General features: G+C 40.5%; 1 protein-coding gene and 1 long non-coding RNA gene across 3 annotated transcripts; both read left to right on the top strand.

The window, feature by feature from the left end:
• The first annotated feature begins 244 nt into the window (after window positions 1–244).
• Window positions 245–16851, top strand: LOC131251653 (cytochrome b-c1 complex subunit 6-1, mitochondrial). 2 transcript variants are annotated; one of them, XM_058252513.1, is made up of 5 exons: window positions 245–350; window positions 6958–7012; window positions 14914–14998; window positions 15980–16069; window positions 16574–16851. In XM_058252513.1, coding segments are annotated over exons 2-5 (210 nt in total). In that variant the 5' UTR covers window positions 245–350; window positions 6958–7010; the 3' UTR covers window positions 16607–16851. The 2 variants fall into 2 exon arrangements, with proteins under 2 accessions (XP_058108496.1, XP_058108497.1); XM_058252514.1 differs by lacking the exon at window positions 245–350 and adding an exon at window positions 3427–3512.
• LOC131251655 (uncharacterized) lies at window positions 9222–14907 on the top strand. Its single transcript, XR_009174009.1, has 3 exons — window positions 9222–12421; window positions 13362–14555; window positions 14600–14907. It is a non-coding gene; the product is annotated as an uncharacterized LOC131251655 (long non-coding RNA).
• Window positions 16852–17241: the final 390 nt, after the last annotated feature.

Genomic DNA, 17241 nt, shown 5'->3' with positions numbered 1-17241 from the left:
AATATATCTCGCTTTTGGCCTCTTTCCGTAAAATGATCAGGAAAAATAGATGGACGGCATAGATGAAACACATACATCATAGTGGGCCCACAGAGCACCGACCACCAGCCATTGGCTGGTGTCAGGGGAGTAGCCAATCCGTTTCCGGCTCTCAGGGAGGTTACGAAAATTTCCGCTTGATGAACGATCGCGACGTCGCACACGTGTCTGGCAGTTTTTTCTTCCAATTATCCTCGCGCGAATCGCCTTTAGCGCATGCTTAAAATCTAGAGAGAGCCTTTTGGTCCGTCGTCTTCTGTTTTTCACCTCAGCAGTGAGACGAAGAAACGAAGCGTGCCCTAATTTCGAAGGTAGGACAGCGTATTCTCTCCCTCTCTCTCTCGTCAGATTCCGATCAGATCTGTACTGATGCCTTTTCATTTCTCTGTATTTTGATGTGAATCATGTATTTTCACTGTATTTTGATGCACAGCTCGTATTTTTCTCTGCATTTCGATGTAATCTGTTGTTTTCTTTGCATGTCTATGTAAATCTGGTTTTTCCAATGAAAATCCGTTTAAATGAACCCCACAAATGAGATGTAATTCTCGCATTTTCTCCGTACTTTGATGTGTCTATGTAAGCGTATTCCCCCCTTTTTATAAAATTTAAAAAATTTTCTTCTGAAAATAAGCAGTGATCTGGATCTGTGCTGCCCTTTTTAGGGTTTTGGTTTTCAAAGCATGGGGAATTTTTTGATTTTGATTTTGATTTTTTTTTGGTTTTTTGTTTTTACGTGGTGTAATGATTGCCTACAGCTGAGCCGAGCAAAAGGTGGGCCCCACCATGACGATCACCTGGCACAAAGATCAGGCCAGCGTGCTGATCGATTTGGGTCACATGAGTACATTTAATCAGATCATTGAAGTGTCTGATCTAAACATTCCCTTGTCTCGGCACAGGTGGCCTGTCTGATGTGCAGATGGCCTCGTTCCCGTGCCAGCTGATCTTTGTGGCAGGTGCCACATGCTGCATGGCTTGGCTATTCTGCACCACTTGACTAGTTGGGATGTGAGCAATTTTCGATCCTAGGGCATTATATGTTGCCTTCTATTGCCAATGTGTATTTTGGATGTTTTCTTGTAGCAATAAATGGATATTTGCGATGTAAAAATACTTTCTGATGACAAATAACACTATAATCAGTAATGTAAGGGTGTGTTTGGCTGGACTATTGAATTGAATTGCAATTATAAGTCTAATAAATTGGATCTCTTCCTTTTTCTTCACTCTCTCCACCCTTTCTTCACACAGGCTTTTAAAAATCAGATTGCCAACACACCCATACGAGAAATGTAAAATAATAAAATATTTTGTCCTAGGGTATGCTAGGACCTTCGGCATTCAGAACCTTTGCCTATGAGTAGACAGCTGACCTGATAGCACAGAGCTTGGCTCGTTCTTCAGTTTGGTTAGTAGATCATGGAATTTTTTTTTTGAAGGATAGATCATAGAATATGGAAGATGGAAAATAAAGAGAAGGGTATGGATGATGAAGAGATAGATTCGGGCGAGAAGGAAAAGAGAGAAAAATGGTTGATTCCCTTGCAATACCTGATATCGATAATTTGTAAACTCACTTGTAGGTTCACTTGGCATATTGACCAAAAAGTTAGTAGTATATATTGTCTATATGTGAAAAATTCCTGACCAACCAAATTGTACCGATCTTCTATTGTATAGGAGATCGCCGCATCCATAGATAAAGAGTTGTAATCCTTCATCATTTCCCCCCTCATAATTCATCATATTGGATGACAGTACTGTCTCATGATCTCAGGGAATGTCTGTCTGTTAATTGGTCTATTGACTCTATTTGTACAGGATTTCGAACAACTAAGAACAACTGAATGATATACCCAATTTCTTGAGTAGGTACATATTTAGTTACAGGATTTGAAACAAAGTTATTTATTTATTTATTATTAACTTCTCTGGACTACAATTGTTGCTTAATTATTAGATTGAGTTAGATTTTATGCATGTGTCTGTGCATGTGTGTGTGAACTCAAAGTACCCAACCAGGTTAGGCGGGCATAGGTCAAAAATGTAATTTTAATTCTGCGAATACAGAAAACTGCAATGTTTGCTTGTGATGATTTGCGCTAGTATAGTAAATATTACCTAAGAAATCCAGGATGCTTTAGCCATACATTGAATAACTGAGCAACATAAAAGTCATAAACAACTATTTCGACTAACCAAGGGCCAGTTCGGATTTCCTGCCTTGTGCAGATGGGAAAATAGAGCAGCACCCAGATACGTAAGTGAGATGAGCCATATTCTCTCTAAGAGTGCATATCGGGGTGAAAAACAAGGATTTTCCTACCCATCTAAACAGACCCTAAACAATTTCCTGTCATCACAACCTGGTTACAGTATTTTGTCTTGTTGGACTTGTTCCTACCCATCTAAATAGGCCCTACGATTTACGATTTAGGTCGAATCTCAAGCAAAACGATTTGAATCCCACCTTAGATCCCTTTGTAGATGAATCCTACAATTATGATTCAAATCCTGATTTACAATTCAAAATGTACTTGATTTTGTCTTTTATTTTAAGCTTTAGTTGGCTTTCATTTTATGTTTTTAAATTGGTGGGAGCCTTAAGAATCATTTAAAAGAGGTCAATTATTTTATTTTGTTCTTTATAAGAGATTACATGATGGATACTCTTCAATGTTAAGTTGTTTTGCATTTTATTATCATTTCTTACCTTTTAATTGGTCAAAGCACCAAATTGATGTATAACGTATCTCGAATGTTTTTATAGATGGTTGTGATAGTGTTGACCTATATATTATGGTAATGATGGTTAAAAATCAATTCTTTTTTCATTGGTCTACATGACCGAAAGCTGCTTTTCCAATGTGATTTTACGCTCAAGAAAGGTAAAAAGATCATAAATTGTTGAAGGATTCTTGTATGTTTTTAAGGTAACTTTTTTGAATGACAAAACAGCAATCATCTAACTCCATCATGATATTGGAGGTATAATGGTGCAAATGGATGGGAAATGAATGACTGATGAGTTGTTCATATTTTGTTGTTTTTCTTCAGATTTTTAAGAAAATAATAAAATCTTATGATTTACGACACAATTTGCGATTCGAAACGATTCAACCCTTATTATGATTTGCGATATGGTAATGATTTTGACAACATTGCCTACGACTGAGCTGAGAAAAAGGTAGGCCCCACCACGAGGATCACCATGCACAAAGATCAGGCTAGTGTGCTCATTGATTGGGCAGCACAATGGCACGAGCATATTTAATCATTGAAATGTTTGATCTAAACAGTCCATTTTTTTGTACGGTTGGTAGGTCCGATTTGCGGATGGCCTCGTTCATGTGTTAGGTGATCTTTGTGGTGGCTTCCGCCTACTGTGGGGCTTGCCTGTGCTGCGTCACTTGACAAGTTGGGATGTGAACTAGGCTCTGTATGTTAGTCTAACCCACAACCTATTGTAGGTACTGATTCTGCAAACTTCGAACTGTTTTTTGGTTTGTATGGCGTCTTTTGATTTTATAGCATGATCTTTGTTGCATGATCCTTTTCACCAGGTGGTGCTCCCATCATGTTTCTGAATATCGGTCTCGTGGAGTGTATCTTACCCGCTCGAAAAACCATACGATATGGGCATCACTTATGGTATTGGTCCATATTGAGCCAAAAGAATTAAGGAAAAATACTAGAAAAAGGGAAATAATCAGATATTCAAGAATCTCTCTCTCTCATTTTGGACAAGTATATGATAGTGGATCAGACCTATCTTTGATAATAATGCTGGTTGTCAGCTTGACCTGTTTGGAGTCAACCAAATGAGCCCTAACTGAACACAATCAAATAGAATTTGGTAAATTAGGGCCCATTACATTGAAATACAATGGAAAAAAAAGATGAAAACATAAAAAGTGATGGTTTGCCCCTTTTCCATAGCGGTCCATTCCACTTCAATTTGTCAAGTCCCCCTCAAATCTTTGGTTTTAATCAATAAAATAGGCCTAGATGTAGTCTAAGCTTCCTACTTGGTTTAAATGAAAAAGAGAAAAGAAGTAGAGAAAAGTGGGGGAAAATAATTCAAATTTGGGCCTTTATGGCTGTATTGGCGCGTATTGTGTATTGTGTCGAGGCGATGCAAATATGCCCATTTCAGCCAATACGATATGGATATTTAAATCCATGGCTCCCGCTTCAAAAAGTGCTCTAGACTCTCGCTTCGAATCATGCTCAAGACTCCCTCTCCTGCTCTGAATCATGCTTTAGACTTCTGCTCCCGCTTCCTAACAGTTTGTAATTGAAAACGTTTTGTCACAAACTTCCCTGCTCCCACACCCAAATCTGTTGCCACTTTGCTTCATGCTTCGTGCAACTATAGGCACAATATGTGGACTTCAATTGCCAATATGTATTTTGGATGTTTGTCTAGCATGAAATGGATATATGTGATGCAAATACTTCCTGTTGACTATCAAGACTATAATTTAAAGGGAATTTTTAGCTGTACTATCAAATTGAATTGCAATTAATTGGTCTAAGAAAATGGAACGAACCAAATTGTAATTCCCTTAGTACTATATCGAATGGTCTCAACACCAAGTTGCCATTTTCTTACCTTCAAGTTCGGCTTGAAGGTAGGGATGTTAACGGGCCAGGGCTGGGGTCAGGCTGTCAAAACTAAAAAATGGGTCAAGTTTTTCTTAATCCCCAATAGATCCGATTAAAACCTTTGCAAGCTGATTCTATCAAGCAATCAATACATGCATGTTAGTGGAATGTAATACACAGAGATGGTTGACACACTTATCATCATGGTGTAATACACACACATATGGTTGACACACACTTATCACAAGGTGTCCCGTATCGGTATCGGTTGGCGTAACGGTGACCTCCAAAACCGATACGGATACGGGGGCGTAACGGTGATACGGGAGTGTAACGGCCCGTAACGGCGCAAATTTTTTTTTTGCCAAAAAAATATGAAAAAATATGGATTAAATCTGGAATATTCTAAGCATTCCAAATATGCATTCATTTATAAATTGGAACATGTTTATGGTGGTGTAACGGTCCACTCTTTGGTGAGAAGTTGTATCGGACTGTTTGATAAATTTCTGAACCGGATAACCTGAATTTGACTACAAAATTCATATATTTAATTTTCTAATTATCTATTATCAATGATAGATATATTAGAATGAATGTAATATGAAAATATCTTACATTTAAGTGTTTGCAATTATTTTTGAGGGCTAAAATTCATGCATAAATAGAAATATATATATATATATATATATATATATATATATATATATATATATATATATATATATATATCAAAAGAATCATTAAAAAGTGATTTTTCGAATTTTCAAAAAAAGGGCCAAAATAAATGCGTAAATAGAAAAAAATATAAAAAAATATAAAATGGCACCCCAAATATGTAAAATGCACATTAACAACATCATATGACATCATTAAAACAGCAAAAGAATCATTAAAAAATGATTTTTCGAATTTTCAAAAAAAGGGCCAAAATAAATGCGTAAATACAAAAAATATAAAAAATGGCACCCCAAATCTGTAAAATGCACATTAACATGTTCTACTATGATTAACACATCATATGGCATCATTAAAACAACAAAAGAATAATTAAAATATGATTTTTTGAATTTTCAAAAAAAGGGCCAAAATAAATGCGTAAATAGAAAAAAAATTAAAAAAATATAAAATGGCACCTCAAATATGTAAAATGCACATTAACATGTTCTACTATGATTAACACATCAAATGGCATGATTAAAATAGCAAAACAACCATTAAAAATTGATTTTTCGAATTTTAAAAAAAGGGGCCAAAATTCATGCGTAAATAGAAAAAAATATTAAAAAATTATTAAATGGCACTCCAAATCTATAAAATGCACATTAACATGTTCTACTATGATTAACACATCATATGACATGATTAAAACAGTAAAACATATTAAAAAAAGTATAAATACCTATTTTTGACGAATTTCTGAAAAATGGCCCACCGAACTTTGATTCAAAAAAATCTGTAATATAATGTGTTTTTATCTCGAATACCTAGCCAAGGTTGGTCGAAATTAGTAGTAGGAGTGAGAAACAGTTTGGAAGCAAGAAGTTTCAAAAAAACAGCTTAAAATGAAAAAAAAAAAGTTACACGGGCCCGTAACTGCTGATACGGGTACAAAATCGGGTAACGGCCGATACGACCCCGAAACACGTAACGGTTCCCACCGTTTCCGTTACGTATCGGCCGTTACGGCCGATACGTAACCGTTTTGGCACACCTAGTCTTATCATCATGGTGTAATACACAAACATATGGTTGACACACACTTATCATCATGGTGTAATACACACACATATGGTTGACACACACTTATCATCATGGTCTGGGCCCAGCTTGACCTGATACGACCCAAGCCGACTTGATCCAATGGAGCAATGAGCTTGATCGAGCACAGCCAATTACTAATCTGGCAAACTTTTTGACTTGTCGAAATGAGCCTAGGAATCCACCCCCAAAGCCTGACCCATGTTGCACCAGGCCAAAGATCTGAGAGGCTGGTCTGACCCACTGCCAATCTGTCATCCTTAGAAGGATCGTAATCATAATTTGAGGGCTACTTCCTCAATACGAATGCTGGGATCTGTTGTTACTGTTTTTTCATTTCCTCTAATTAAACTAAATGTTCGCAATTCAATTCACGTGTGCATCCAAGCACAGTCTAAATAAAGTAGAAAGACAAATCGTGAACTAAACAAATTATGTAAATAATCACTCATAGTAATTACGTATCGACTCCCTTATTTTAGGTTGTTTTATGCTCGATATGCCTGACAGTTGATTATTATGATAACGGCGGTTTCATTTCTGCAGGTTAAATCGGTGATTCTTTTGCCTTTTGTTGTTGATATCTATATTCTCTCACTATGTGAGTATCTCTTCTTCTTTTTGATTTCCTATCACTTGTTTGCATTCCCTTCTTCTGCAGGTAATAGTTCGATTGGTCTCTTCATTTTCTTTGTGATATATGCATTGGAAATAGGTTTGTAGGGGTGGTGGTTTGGCATGTATTATAAGTGCTCCCATCTTTTTATTATTGTTATAATTATTATTGGTTTAAAGTATTGCAATTGACTGAATTATTTTCTGAATTCTCTGACTTCTCTTGCCTCATGAATATATATATATATATATATATTACCGTCAAGATATGATAGTGTTCAACTTTCTTTTAGGACCTGTTTGGTTGGACACTAGAATTAAAATTTTGGTTGCATTTGGAGATATTTGGATCACAATTAAAAAAATCCACTATTTGTGGACAGTTTTTTTGTTGGGAATTTTCTATATAGTGGCTTGTCTTTTGGGCTATGGACTGAAAACCTTCTGCTTTTAAACTATTTTCATAAAACAGCTTACCTTTTATGTTGTTATTCAAGCAACCGCCTAGTGTTAGTTTCGCATACAGTTTGACTCTCGTAATTATATATTAATCAAAATGACCTCACCGCACTAACCCATACTAACCTACCGCTGGCTTGCGACCCCTTGTTGTAGGTGGGGCCTATTGTGATGTTTTTAAGAAATCCACTTAGTCAATCCATTTTGCCAGCTCATGTTAGGGGGTCGGCCAAAAAATGAGGTAGATCCAAAACTCAAGTGGGCCACATGGGAGGAAACAATGAGGAAGGAAATGCCTACCACTGAAACCTTCAGGGGTCTACCATGCTTTTATATGCCATCCAAACCGGTTATAAGGCCATTCCCACTAGGGATGAATTGAAAATCCAAATATAATAGCCTGATCCAAAACTTCTATGAGCCCACAATTGCCCCATGAATGTTTCACTAGTGGACGTTCAATACCAACTATTTCTTGCTCAGTGGCTCACTTGAATTTTGGATATGCTTGATTTTTGGACCCACCTTCAAAAACGATCCGGCTAAAATGGTAGACGGGGTGGATTCCTCAAAAACCTCATAGTAGACCTTGAGTGTTTGAACGGTGTTCGTTGTTTCTTACCATGCGGCCCACTTGAGATTTGAATTTGCCTGATTTTTGGGCCCACTTCCTAACATGTGTTGGACAAATGGATGAACGGGCATGACATGGATTTCTCCAAGACATCACTCTGGGCCTTACAGTTGTTTCAAGGGTGGGTGTTCAAGACCCATCATTTCCTATCGTGTGGCCCACTTGATTTTTGGATTTGCTCAATTTTGCACTCGCATCATATAATGATCTAGCAAAGCTAGTGGGTGTGATGTATTTCTTACAAACATTATAGTGAGAACCATGATTGTTTCAGTGGTGGGCGTTTAATGCCCACTATTTCATGCTGTGTGGCCCACTAGAGTTGGATTTGACACATGTTTGGACTCACGCCATAAGCTTTTTGGCAAAACTGGTGAATGGAATGGATTTGTCAGAAACATCACGTTGAGCCACCAAATGTTTCAATGGTGGGTGTTCAATCCCCATTGTTTCTTGCGTTGTAGTCTATTTGAGTTTTGGCAGCCTACTTGGCTACCAAACTCACTTGTACGACGTGTAGGGGTGTACATCGGGCCAAACCGAGTCGAACTGGGCTCAACCCGGCCCGGCCCGGTCACCAGCCAAACCCAGCCCGAACCCGGCCCGGCCCGGTCACCGGGCCAACATGTCCAGCCCGAACTCGGCCCGGTCAGCAATCGGGCGAGTTCGGGCCAGTTTCGGACCTTACAACAAGTTCATGGGAAGGGCTTTGGCAGGTAATTCGCATCCCATTACAAGGCCCTCGATCAACGGTTTAGATAGTTGAACTATAGACTCCACAAAAAATCTAACTAGTTAGGACATTATAATTCCTTTTTGTATTTGGGTAAATCTAGGCCGTTCAAGTTATACGTCTCATTGCGGATAGTGCATAACTTGAAACATGTCAAACTATCCAGGTTATCCAGTCAGCGGCTATCAAATGAATGGTTAAAATGTATATGTAAACGGCTGAGTCGGGCCGAGTTGAGCCAAGTCGAGTCGGGTTTCGGACCGAGTCGGGCCGAACTCAATTTCGAGCTGAAGAAAATGGCCCGTCTCGGACCGAACTCAGTTCCGGGTCGGGCTGAGTCAAGTGAGTTAACCGGGCTAGCCCGGTTCGTGTACAGCCCTAACCACGTGTTCTTGTCTCATCTCATGAAGCAGTGCAATGGCACTGGTTCTCGTTGAGATGGAAGCCATCGAATGTTTCAACGGTGGGTGTTCAATCCCCATTGTTTCTTGCATTGTGGCCTATTCGAGTTTTGGTGGCCTCCGTGGCTACCCAACTTGCTTGTACATCATGTTCTTATCGCGCTTCATGAAGTAGTGCAGTGCGATGACACTGGTTCTTGTTGAAAAAGAAGCCAACCCCCTTCGACCTTCACTGAAAGGGATAAAATCGCGGAAAGTGACCACCACAAGGGGCAAAAATGTCATTTCACATTTAATGATCACTTTTTAAAACCGTCCATCAATCAAAGTCAGCACAGATAGCTGGGTGTCCGTATCTTGAAATGGCAGATGGTTCTATGGAAATAGTTTAAAAGTAAGCGGTTTTCGGTCCATAACTCAAAAGGTAGGCGTCTATATGAAAAACTTTTGTTTTTTAGTGGTCTAAAAGGTTAGATCTTTGAATTCTTTTCATTTCGTTGATATCTTGAAATAGTATGAATTGAATTGACACGATTCAAATTCCTGCCTTTCGGGCTATGTACCGAAAACCACATACTTCTGAACTATTTTTATAGAACCGATTGCCTTTTCAAGATACAGTAATTCAGTTGCTTGCGTTGACTTTGATTGATGAACGGTTAGAAAAATTGGCCGCTAAGCATGAAAATGACGTTTTTGCCCTCGCGGTGCTCACTTTTCACAGTTTTACCTTATTTGATGGGGGAGATTTCCTTTTCAATGAGAAACATTGCCACTGCACAATTTTGTGGAGTAAGATGAGAACACGTGATACGATCGAGTTTGGTGGGGCCATTGCATTTTCTGTGTGACATCTAGGCTTTTTCGAGAATGGAATCAACAGACAACATCTCACGAAATAGTGGGGATTGAACGCCTAATGTTGAAAACTTGTTGGGGGCCACAAGTTTTGGATCAAATTAATATTTGTGTTTTCCCTTCATCTGGGTCTGTGTGACCTTATGAACAGGTTAGGTAGCAAGGAAACATCATGATGGGCCCTAGGAAGGTTTCAATACTGGGTGTGCGCATAGCCATGCATTGATGGTGTCCACCTATGTATTGGCATCAGGAAAGATGACCTATGTTTCAAAAATAAAATCCATTAAAAAATCTCATCTGTAACTTTATAAACAGTTTACCCATTGCATGTGTGACCTTATAACTGATTTTGTTTTCTTTCGTCGCTTTAGTGGCCGCACATTAGATGGATAAGATTGTCTAATATCTGTGATTATTGAATGCTAGGCCATCCATACTAGGGCCCTGATTATGATCGGATGTGAGAGCTAAGAGAGTGGTAGCTGAGAGAGGGTCAGCAGCGGAGTAGAGAGAAGGTAGTTGGGTTAGTTGAACATGCCATTAAAAGGGATAAGGATTGCCTAGGTGGGGCTCACTGCAAGGTACTTAAGGTTAGTCAAATGTGCCATTAATAGGACAAGGATTGCCTAGGTGGGGCTCACTGCAATGTTTGTGCAAATCCACCTCATTCATCAGTTTCTCTAGATCATTTTAGGGCGTGAGAACCAAAACTTGAGTGGGCCACACGGCAGGAAATGACGGGGATTGAATGCCCACCATTGAAACACTCGGAGCCCACCGTTATGTTTCTAGCAAATCCATCTCGTTCACCAGTTTTGCCCCAAAGAAATTATTTCGTGAGCCTAAAAAAGAGGCAGATCCAAAACTCTAGCAGGCCAAATAACATGAAACAGTGGGCATCGAACGCCCACCATTGCAACAGTTGTGAGGCACACTATGATGTTTGTGAGAAATCCACCATGTTTGGCTTCGCTAGATCAAATTTTATGGCCCGAGCCCTCAAATGAAGCAGATCCAAAAATAAAGTGGGCCATATGGCAGGAAATAGTGGACATTGATGCCCACCGTTGAAATAATCATGGGACCCACTGTTATGTTTCTTAGAAATCCACCATGTCCTTTAGTTTCGCCAGATCATTTTAGTGCACGAATCTAAAAATGAGGCAAATTCAAACTCAAATGGGCCACACAGTGGAAAGTGGAGATTCAACGACCATTGTTGAAACACTCCCCACAAATCCACCATTCTGCCAGTTTTCCTGGATCATTTTAGGGGGTGGGCCCAAAAATCAGGTAGATCCAAAACTAGCTTCACGGTAGGAAACAATGGGTATTGAATGCCCACTGTTGAAACACTTTGCCTCTCTCTAGTTTCCATTTAGGTACTGCTGAAAAGCTGTGGGGCCCACCATGATGTTTTTGAGCAATCAAACCTGTCCATTTTAGCTAGATCATTTTAGGGGGTTGGCCAAAAAATGAGGTAGATCCAAAACTCAAATGAGCCACATGGTAGGAAACAATGGGTACGAACAACCATCATTGAAATAGTCATGGGGCTCACTGTGATGTTTTAGAGAAAACCACCTCGTCCACCTGTTTTTTAGCTCATGTTAGGGTGTGGGCCCAAAAATGAGGCAGATCCAAAACTCAAGTGGGCCACATGCTTGATAACAGTGGAGATTGAACCATCGTTCAAACACACGGGGCCCACCATGATGTTTTTGAGAAATCCACCGTCCACCATTTAAGCTTGATCATTTTAGGGGGCGGCCAAAAAATTAGGCAGATCTAAAACTAAAGCGAGCCATATGGGCAAGAAACAGTAGGTAATGAATGCCCACCTTTGAAACACTTTGCTTCTCTCTGATTCTCTTTGGTGTTCATTCAAGGACTGTTGAAAAAGTCATGGAGCCCACTGGGGTGTTTTTGAGAAATCCATCGTCCACCATTTTAGCTAGATCATTTTAGTGGGCCCAACAATGAAGCATATCTAAAATTCAAGTGGGCCACTTAGTAGGAAATAATGGGTATTGAATGCCCACCGTTAAAATAATCGTGAGGCCCACTGTGCTGTTTTTGAGAAATCCACCGTCCTGGCCATCCATTCGTTTTTCCAGCTCATGTTATGGGGTGGGCCCTAAAATGAGGTAGATCCAAAACTCAGGTGGACCATATGGCAGCAAATAGTGGAGATTGAACTGCCACTGTTCAAACACTTGAGGCCCACTTCGATGTTTTTGAGGAATCCACCCTGTCATCATTTTAGAGGGTGGGCCCAAAAATCAGGCATATTGAAAATTCAAGCAGGTCACATGGTAGGAAACAGTTGGTATTGAACGTCCACCGTTGAAACAATCATGAGGCCCACTGTGATGTTTTTGAGAAATCCACCCCGTCCTGGCCATCCATTTGTTTTTCCAGCTCAGGGTACGTGGTGGGCCCATAATGCAGGGGCATTTTCACACTGGGCTCGAGTGGGGTCGCCTGTTGGATGCAGGGGCACACTCGGGGTGGGTGACCCATGTGATTTGGGGCCCACGAAGGGGGTTCGGCCGAGGTCCTAACCCATGAGATGTGGGGCCTGGGCTATGAGATAAAGGGATTAATTTGCCATACTCTAATAGTTCGAGCTTTTAGAGCAAGTGGTTAATTGTCCTGCATCAAATTGGTATCAAAGCGGGAAGTCTCGTGTTCGAGACTCCTCACCGGGGGTGATTAATGCAGGGGCATTTTCACACTGGGCTCGAGTGGGGTCGCCTGTTGGATGCAGGGGCACACTCGGGGTGGGTGACCCATGCGATTTGGGGCCCACGGGGGAGGTCTCGTGTTCGAGACTCCTTACCAGGGTGATTAATGCGTATTTCACACCGGGCTTAAGTGGGGTAGCCCATGGGATGTGAGGACACGCTCGAGGTGGGCGGCCCATGTGATTTGGGGCCCACGAAGGGGGTTCGGCCGAGGTCCTAACCCATGAGATGTGGGGCCTGGGCTATGAGATAAATGGATTAATTCGCCATTCTCTAACAGTTTGAGCTTTTAGAGCAAATGGTTAATTGTCCTGCATCAGCCCAAAAATGACGTAGATCCAAAACTCAAGTGGACCATAGGGCGGCAAGTAGTGGAGATTGAACTGCCGTTGTTCAAACACTTGATGCCCACTTTGATGTTTCTGAGGGATCTTGTCCATTTTGGCTAGATCATTTTAGATGGTGGGCCAAAAGATCAGGCATATTGAAAATTCAAGTAGGTCACATGGTAGGAAACAATTGTGGGAATGACTTTATTACTAGTTTGGATGGCGGTTCGTATTGAACGTTTGATACATTCATGGGGCAGTTGTGGGCCCAAGCTCATGAAAGTTTTGGATCTGTCTACTATGTTTTGGTTTTCAGTTCATTCCAGTGGGAATGACTTTATTACTAGTTTGGATGGCATATAAACAACATGGACCCTGGGAAGGTTTCAATGGTAAGCATTTCCTTTCTCATTGTTTCCCCTTGTGTGACCCACTTGAGTTTGGGATCTGCCTGTTTTTGGGGCCACTTGAGTTTTGGATCTGCCTCATTTTTAGACCCACCCCCGAAAATGAGCTGGCAAAATGGATGGATGGTGAATTTCTCAAAAACCGTCACAGTGGGTCCCACCTACATCAGGGGGTTGCAAGCCAGCATCGGTTTAGTGCTGGTTAGTGCAGTGAGGTCGCTTTCATCAATACGAAAATACGAGATTCAAACTATATGCAAGACTAATAGCAGGGGATTGCTTGATTAACAGGGCAACAGGCAGGCAATTCTGTGGAAATAGTTTAAAAGCAGGAGTTTTTTGGTCCATGGCACAAAGGCAGGCAGCTATATGGAAAAATCCCAAAAAATCATGCAAGGCTTTTGTACTTCATTGGGGCTTTTATCCTTCTATTTTGAATGAAGTTGCGAATGCAAATATCTGCATTTGACCACTAGAACCTATGAATTCAAGATATGCATTTGTTCTGGCCTGTGTGCCAGCTACAACTCTTAACTATCTATTGGGTACTACTCTCTTCGAACCTTGGCAAACTAGTGTCTTTGAAGTGTAAAATAAAGATGTTAAATTTGATTTACCCCTCAGACTGATCTGGCAGTCCACTGGATCACCTGAAATTGCAGTCTTCTGGCCCCTCTGTTTCACTCGTCAGTTCAGACTATTTATCTTGTGTTCCTATCAAAACAAAGAGTGGCCTTTTGCACTAAAGTTGTACTGAGAGGACAATCCTGCCATCCAGTGGACTTGGTTAATCTTGTAGACTGTTAATAATGCCCTTTTGATTTTAGCCATCCTTTTGCGGGGGCTTAGGGGAGCCAGTAAGATTGTTCTGTCATTGGTGGGAGGATGAATAAACAATCCTGATCATGGATGGGTGGACACCTTGTATGGCGGTGGTCTGTGATTCTGTGGGCTATCTGTGATTCTGTGGGCTATAATTTCGCGTGTTTCTGTGATTACCAGCCTTTCATTGGCATATTTGCTTTAAATGGATAATCTCATTTGATATATCTACCATCCAGCAATTATCGGTATAACACCAAATTATTGAATACTATTTGGTCAAGGAATTTCATGCATGTCCATGTTCGCCTTGCTCATTGCTTTTTCTCCTGTACTATTGAGTGTTGAATGCTCCACCTCAGTAAATGACAATCACAATAACCTGCTGATAGTTTTTGTTTTTTCCTTTTTTATGGGCCAATATATTCCTCATAGTCAATTTGATTCGAATAACTGTGTGAACTTTGTAAGTTACATGTTTCTTTTCAATTAAGGGCGGACGAGGAGCCTGTTGATCAGAAGAAATACCTCGAGGAATCTTGCAAGCCAAAGTGTGTGAAGCCTCTTCTTGAGTACCGGGTAATATCTGGCATATCGAATTTTCAGATATTCAAATATTACCAGCATGAGCACCTTGATTGTTTCACCTATCATCATATACCTAATTATGCTTCTTCGGATATTTGGGGATGCTATTATGATTGGATTTTAATCAATCAACTGTATGTGTTTTTGTTGTCTTAAACTAGAAAAAAATTTGTTGGGGTGAAAATATTTTTATGCCACATAATAGAGAGCTCTAATAATTGGATCCTGGATCACCTGGCTTAGTAGGATATGACTTGGGTATGCGATATTGCACAAGCCATTTCTATTTGAACCTTAGTTGCATGGCTCCCACTTCAAGTCATGCTTTGGAATCGCGCTCCCGCTCCCGCTTCTATCCATTAAACTAATGGATGAGAGTTGCTTACAAGTTACAAGAATAGAACACCTAGTCACTGTGCTGACGTGCATTATATTATTATTATCCTTTTACGGTTTTACCCATATCCAACAACCGGCTTCAGATCCCTGTTGTAGATTTTGCATTTTCTCCCTTGATACGCATATCCATGTTGTTATAGGCTCATGGACTACGTCGGTAAAAGGGGGAAAACAAAGGAAAGAGAACAAGGTGTGCCAACCTGGCTGACATAGGCATGCAAAGGACCCCGCCCTATGACCTCCGTATTCGCTAATGCCTTGGGGTTAGTCTTGGCGTGGGGCGATTATAATTTGCTTGTAACCTGTCATGCCTCTTCACTAACAGTCATCTGTAAGGCCCCGCTGAGGTTAGCTAATAATCTGATCTTGAGGCAACTGATTGCAAGTAACTACAATAGAGAAAGGAAACATGGATATGCAATCTTCTTGGACATTTGGTTGTACTCCAAATTGCATTCTGTTGTACCATAATCTGGGCATTAGGGCATGTGAGAAGAAAACTAGTTAAGCAGATGACTGCCATACAATTGTAATATATGGTGTATTTAAGAGCTTGTTTCATTTTCTTTACAGGCATGTGTTAAGAGGATCGAAGGCGATGAATCTGGGCACAAGCATTGTACCGGGCAGTACTTCGATTACTGGTCGTGCGTTGATAAATGTGTAAGTTGTCTTCTTCATTGTGGACATGGGTTGTGGTTCATATAGCAGGACTTGTATGCTTCTACCTGATAACATACATAGTTTTCTTGGTTTCAGTTTTTAGACCTGGATACATGGTTCTGTGATCCAGACCATTAAGGAGATGGGGCCAATCACTGATGGACCCTCCTTTCAAAGTCTCCCAGATCGGACAATCCTAGCCGTCTAATCTTTTGGCCTTTCTTCCGTTGAACATGGACATTTCTTTGTGATTCCTGTCTGTTTGCTGGCCACTAATTGGAGGATTATGTTTCCTTGACAATACAAAGGGGGTCAGGATTGTTCCTTCCAAGTAAAATTTTTGGGACATGAGGCAGTGAGGGTGGGGCCCATCAGAGCAATCATCACACTTGTACAAACTGAATCCAAGGACACCATGTGATGTACTCGGGACAAGGGGCAGCGTAAATTCCTCTTTGACACATAATTGGTGGAGCCCTGTGCTAAACTGCCTTAACGATGCAGGTTGCGCCAAAGCTGTTTGCAAAACTGAAATGATTGTGATAGCAGTTTCATGAGTTACCAGTGTTTTCTCAGCCTCTCATTTTGTCCGTCGATCCTAATAACTCTCCGAACTACCGCTCGGGTTGTCATCTACCCAAATTAGCCATTGATGGTTATATGGTCTCATTCCTCACCGACACATTTTTGCCCGATGGAGATGTTTCTTCAATGTTTCTGTTTATAAAGACCCAAGATTAAGGACACCAATAAGAAGAGGGTGTTCTTGTGGTTGTGATTTATTTTAGGAAGATTGCATAACCATGCAGTATAGGGTGTTCTTATGTACCCATTCAGTACAAGCGGGGCCTATGGTTTGGCAATCCAGACCGTCGATCTGGGGGACCTCACTCCCAATGTGGGGTTGCCAAACAAATTTCTAGATTGGCAGATCCTACCTGTCTGATCATGTCTTTTTTGTTTTTTGTTGCCTTTTTGTTCTCGATAATCTCTATAAATTTACCGTCTTCTATTCTTAGGGTAACTTCCATGTTGGGAATATCTACCATGGTGCCTGTTAAATGAACGGTCTTGATCACCAGACATGGCCCCGATTGTATGACTGGCACATCAGGCCACTGATCACTCCGTTAATTCATCGAAATTCAGGTCGCCTTGTGCAGCTGTGCTTA

Source organism: Magnolia sinica, chromosome 7 (assembly GCF_029962835.1).
Source record: "Magnolia sinica isolate HGM2019 chromosome 7, MsV1, whole genome shotgun sequence".
Classification (NCBI taxonomy): Eukaryota; Viridiplantae; Streptophyta; class Magnoliopsida; order Magnoliales; family Magnoliaceae; genus Magnolia; species Magnolia sinica.
This window is presented reverse-complemented; position numbering and strand designations above follow the sequence as displayed.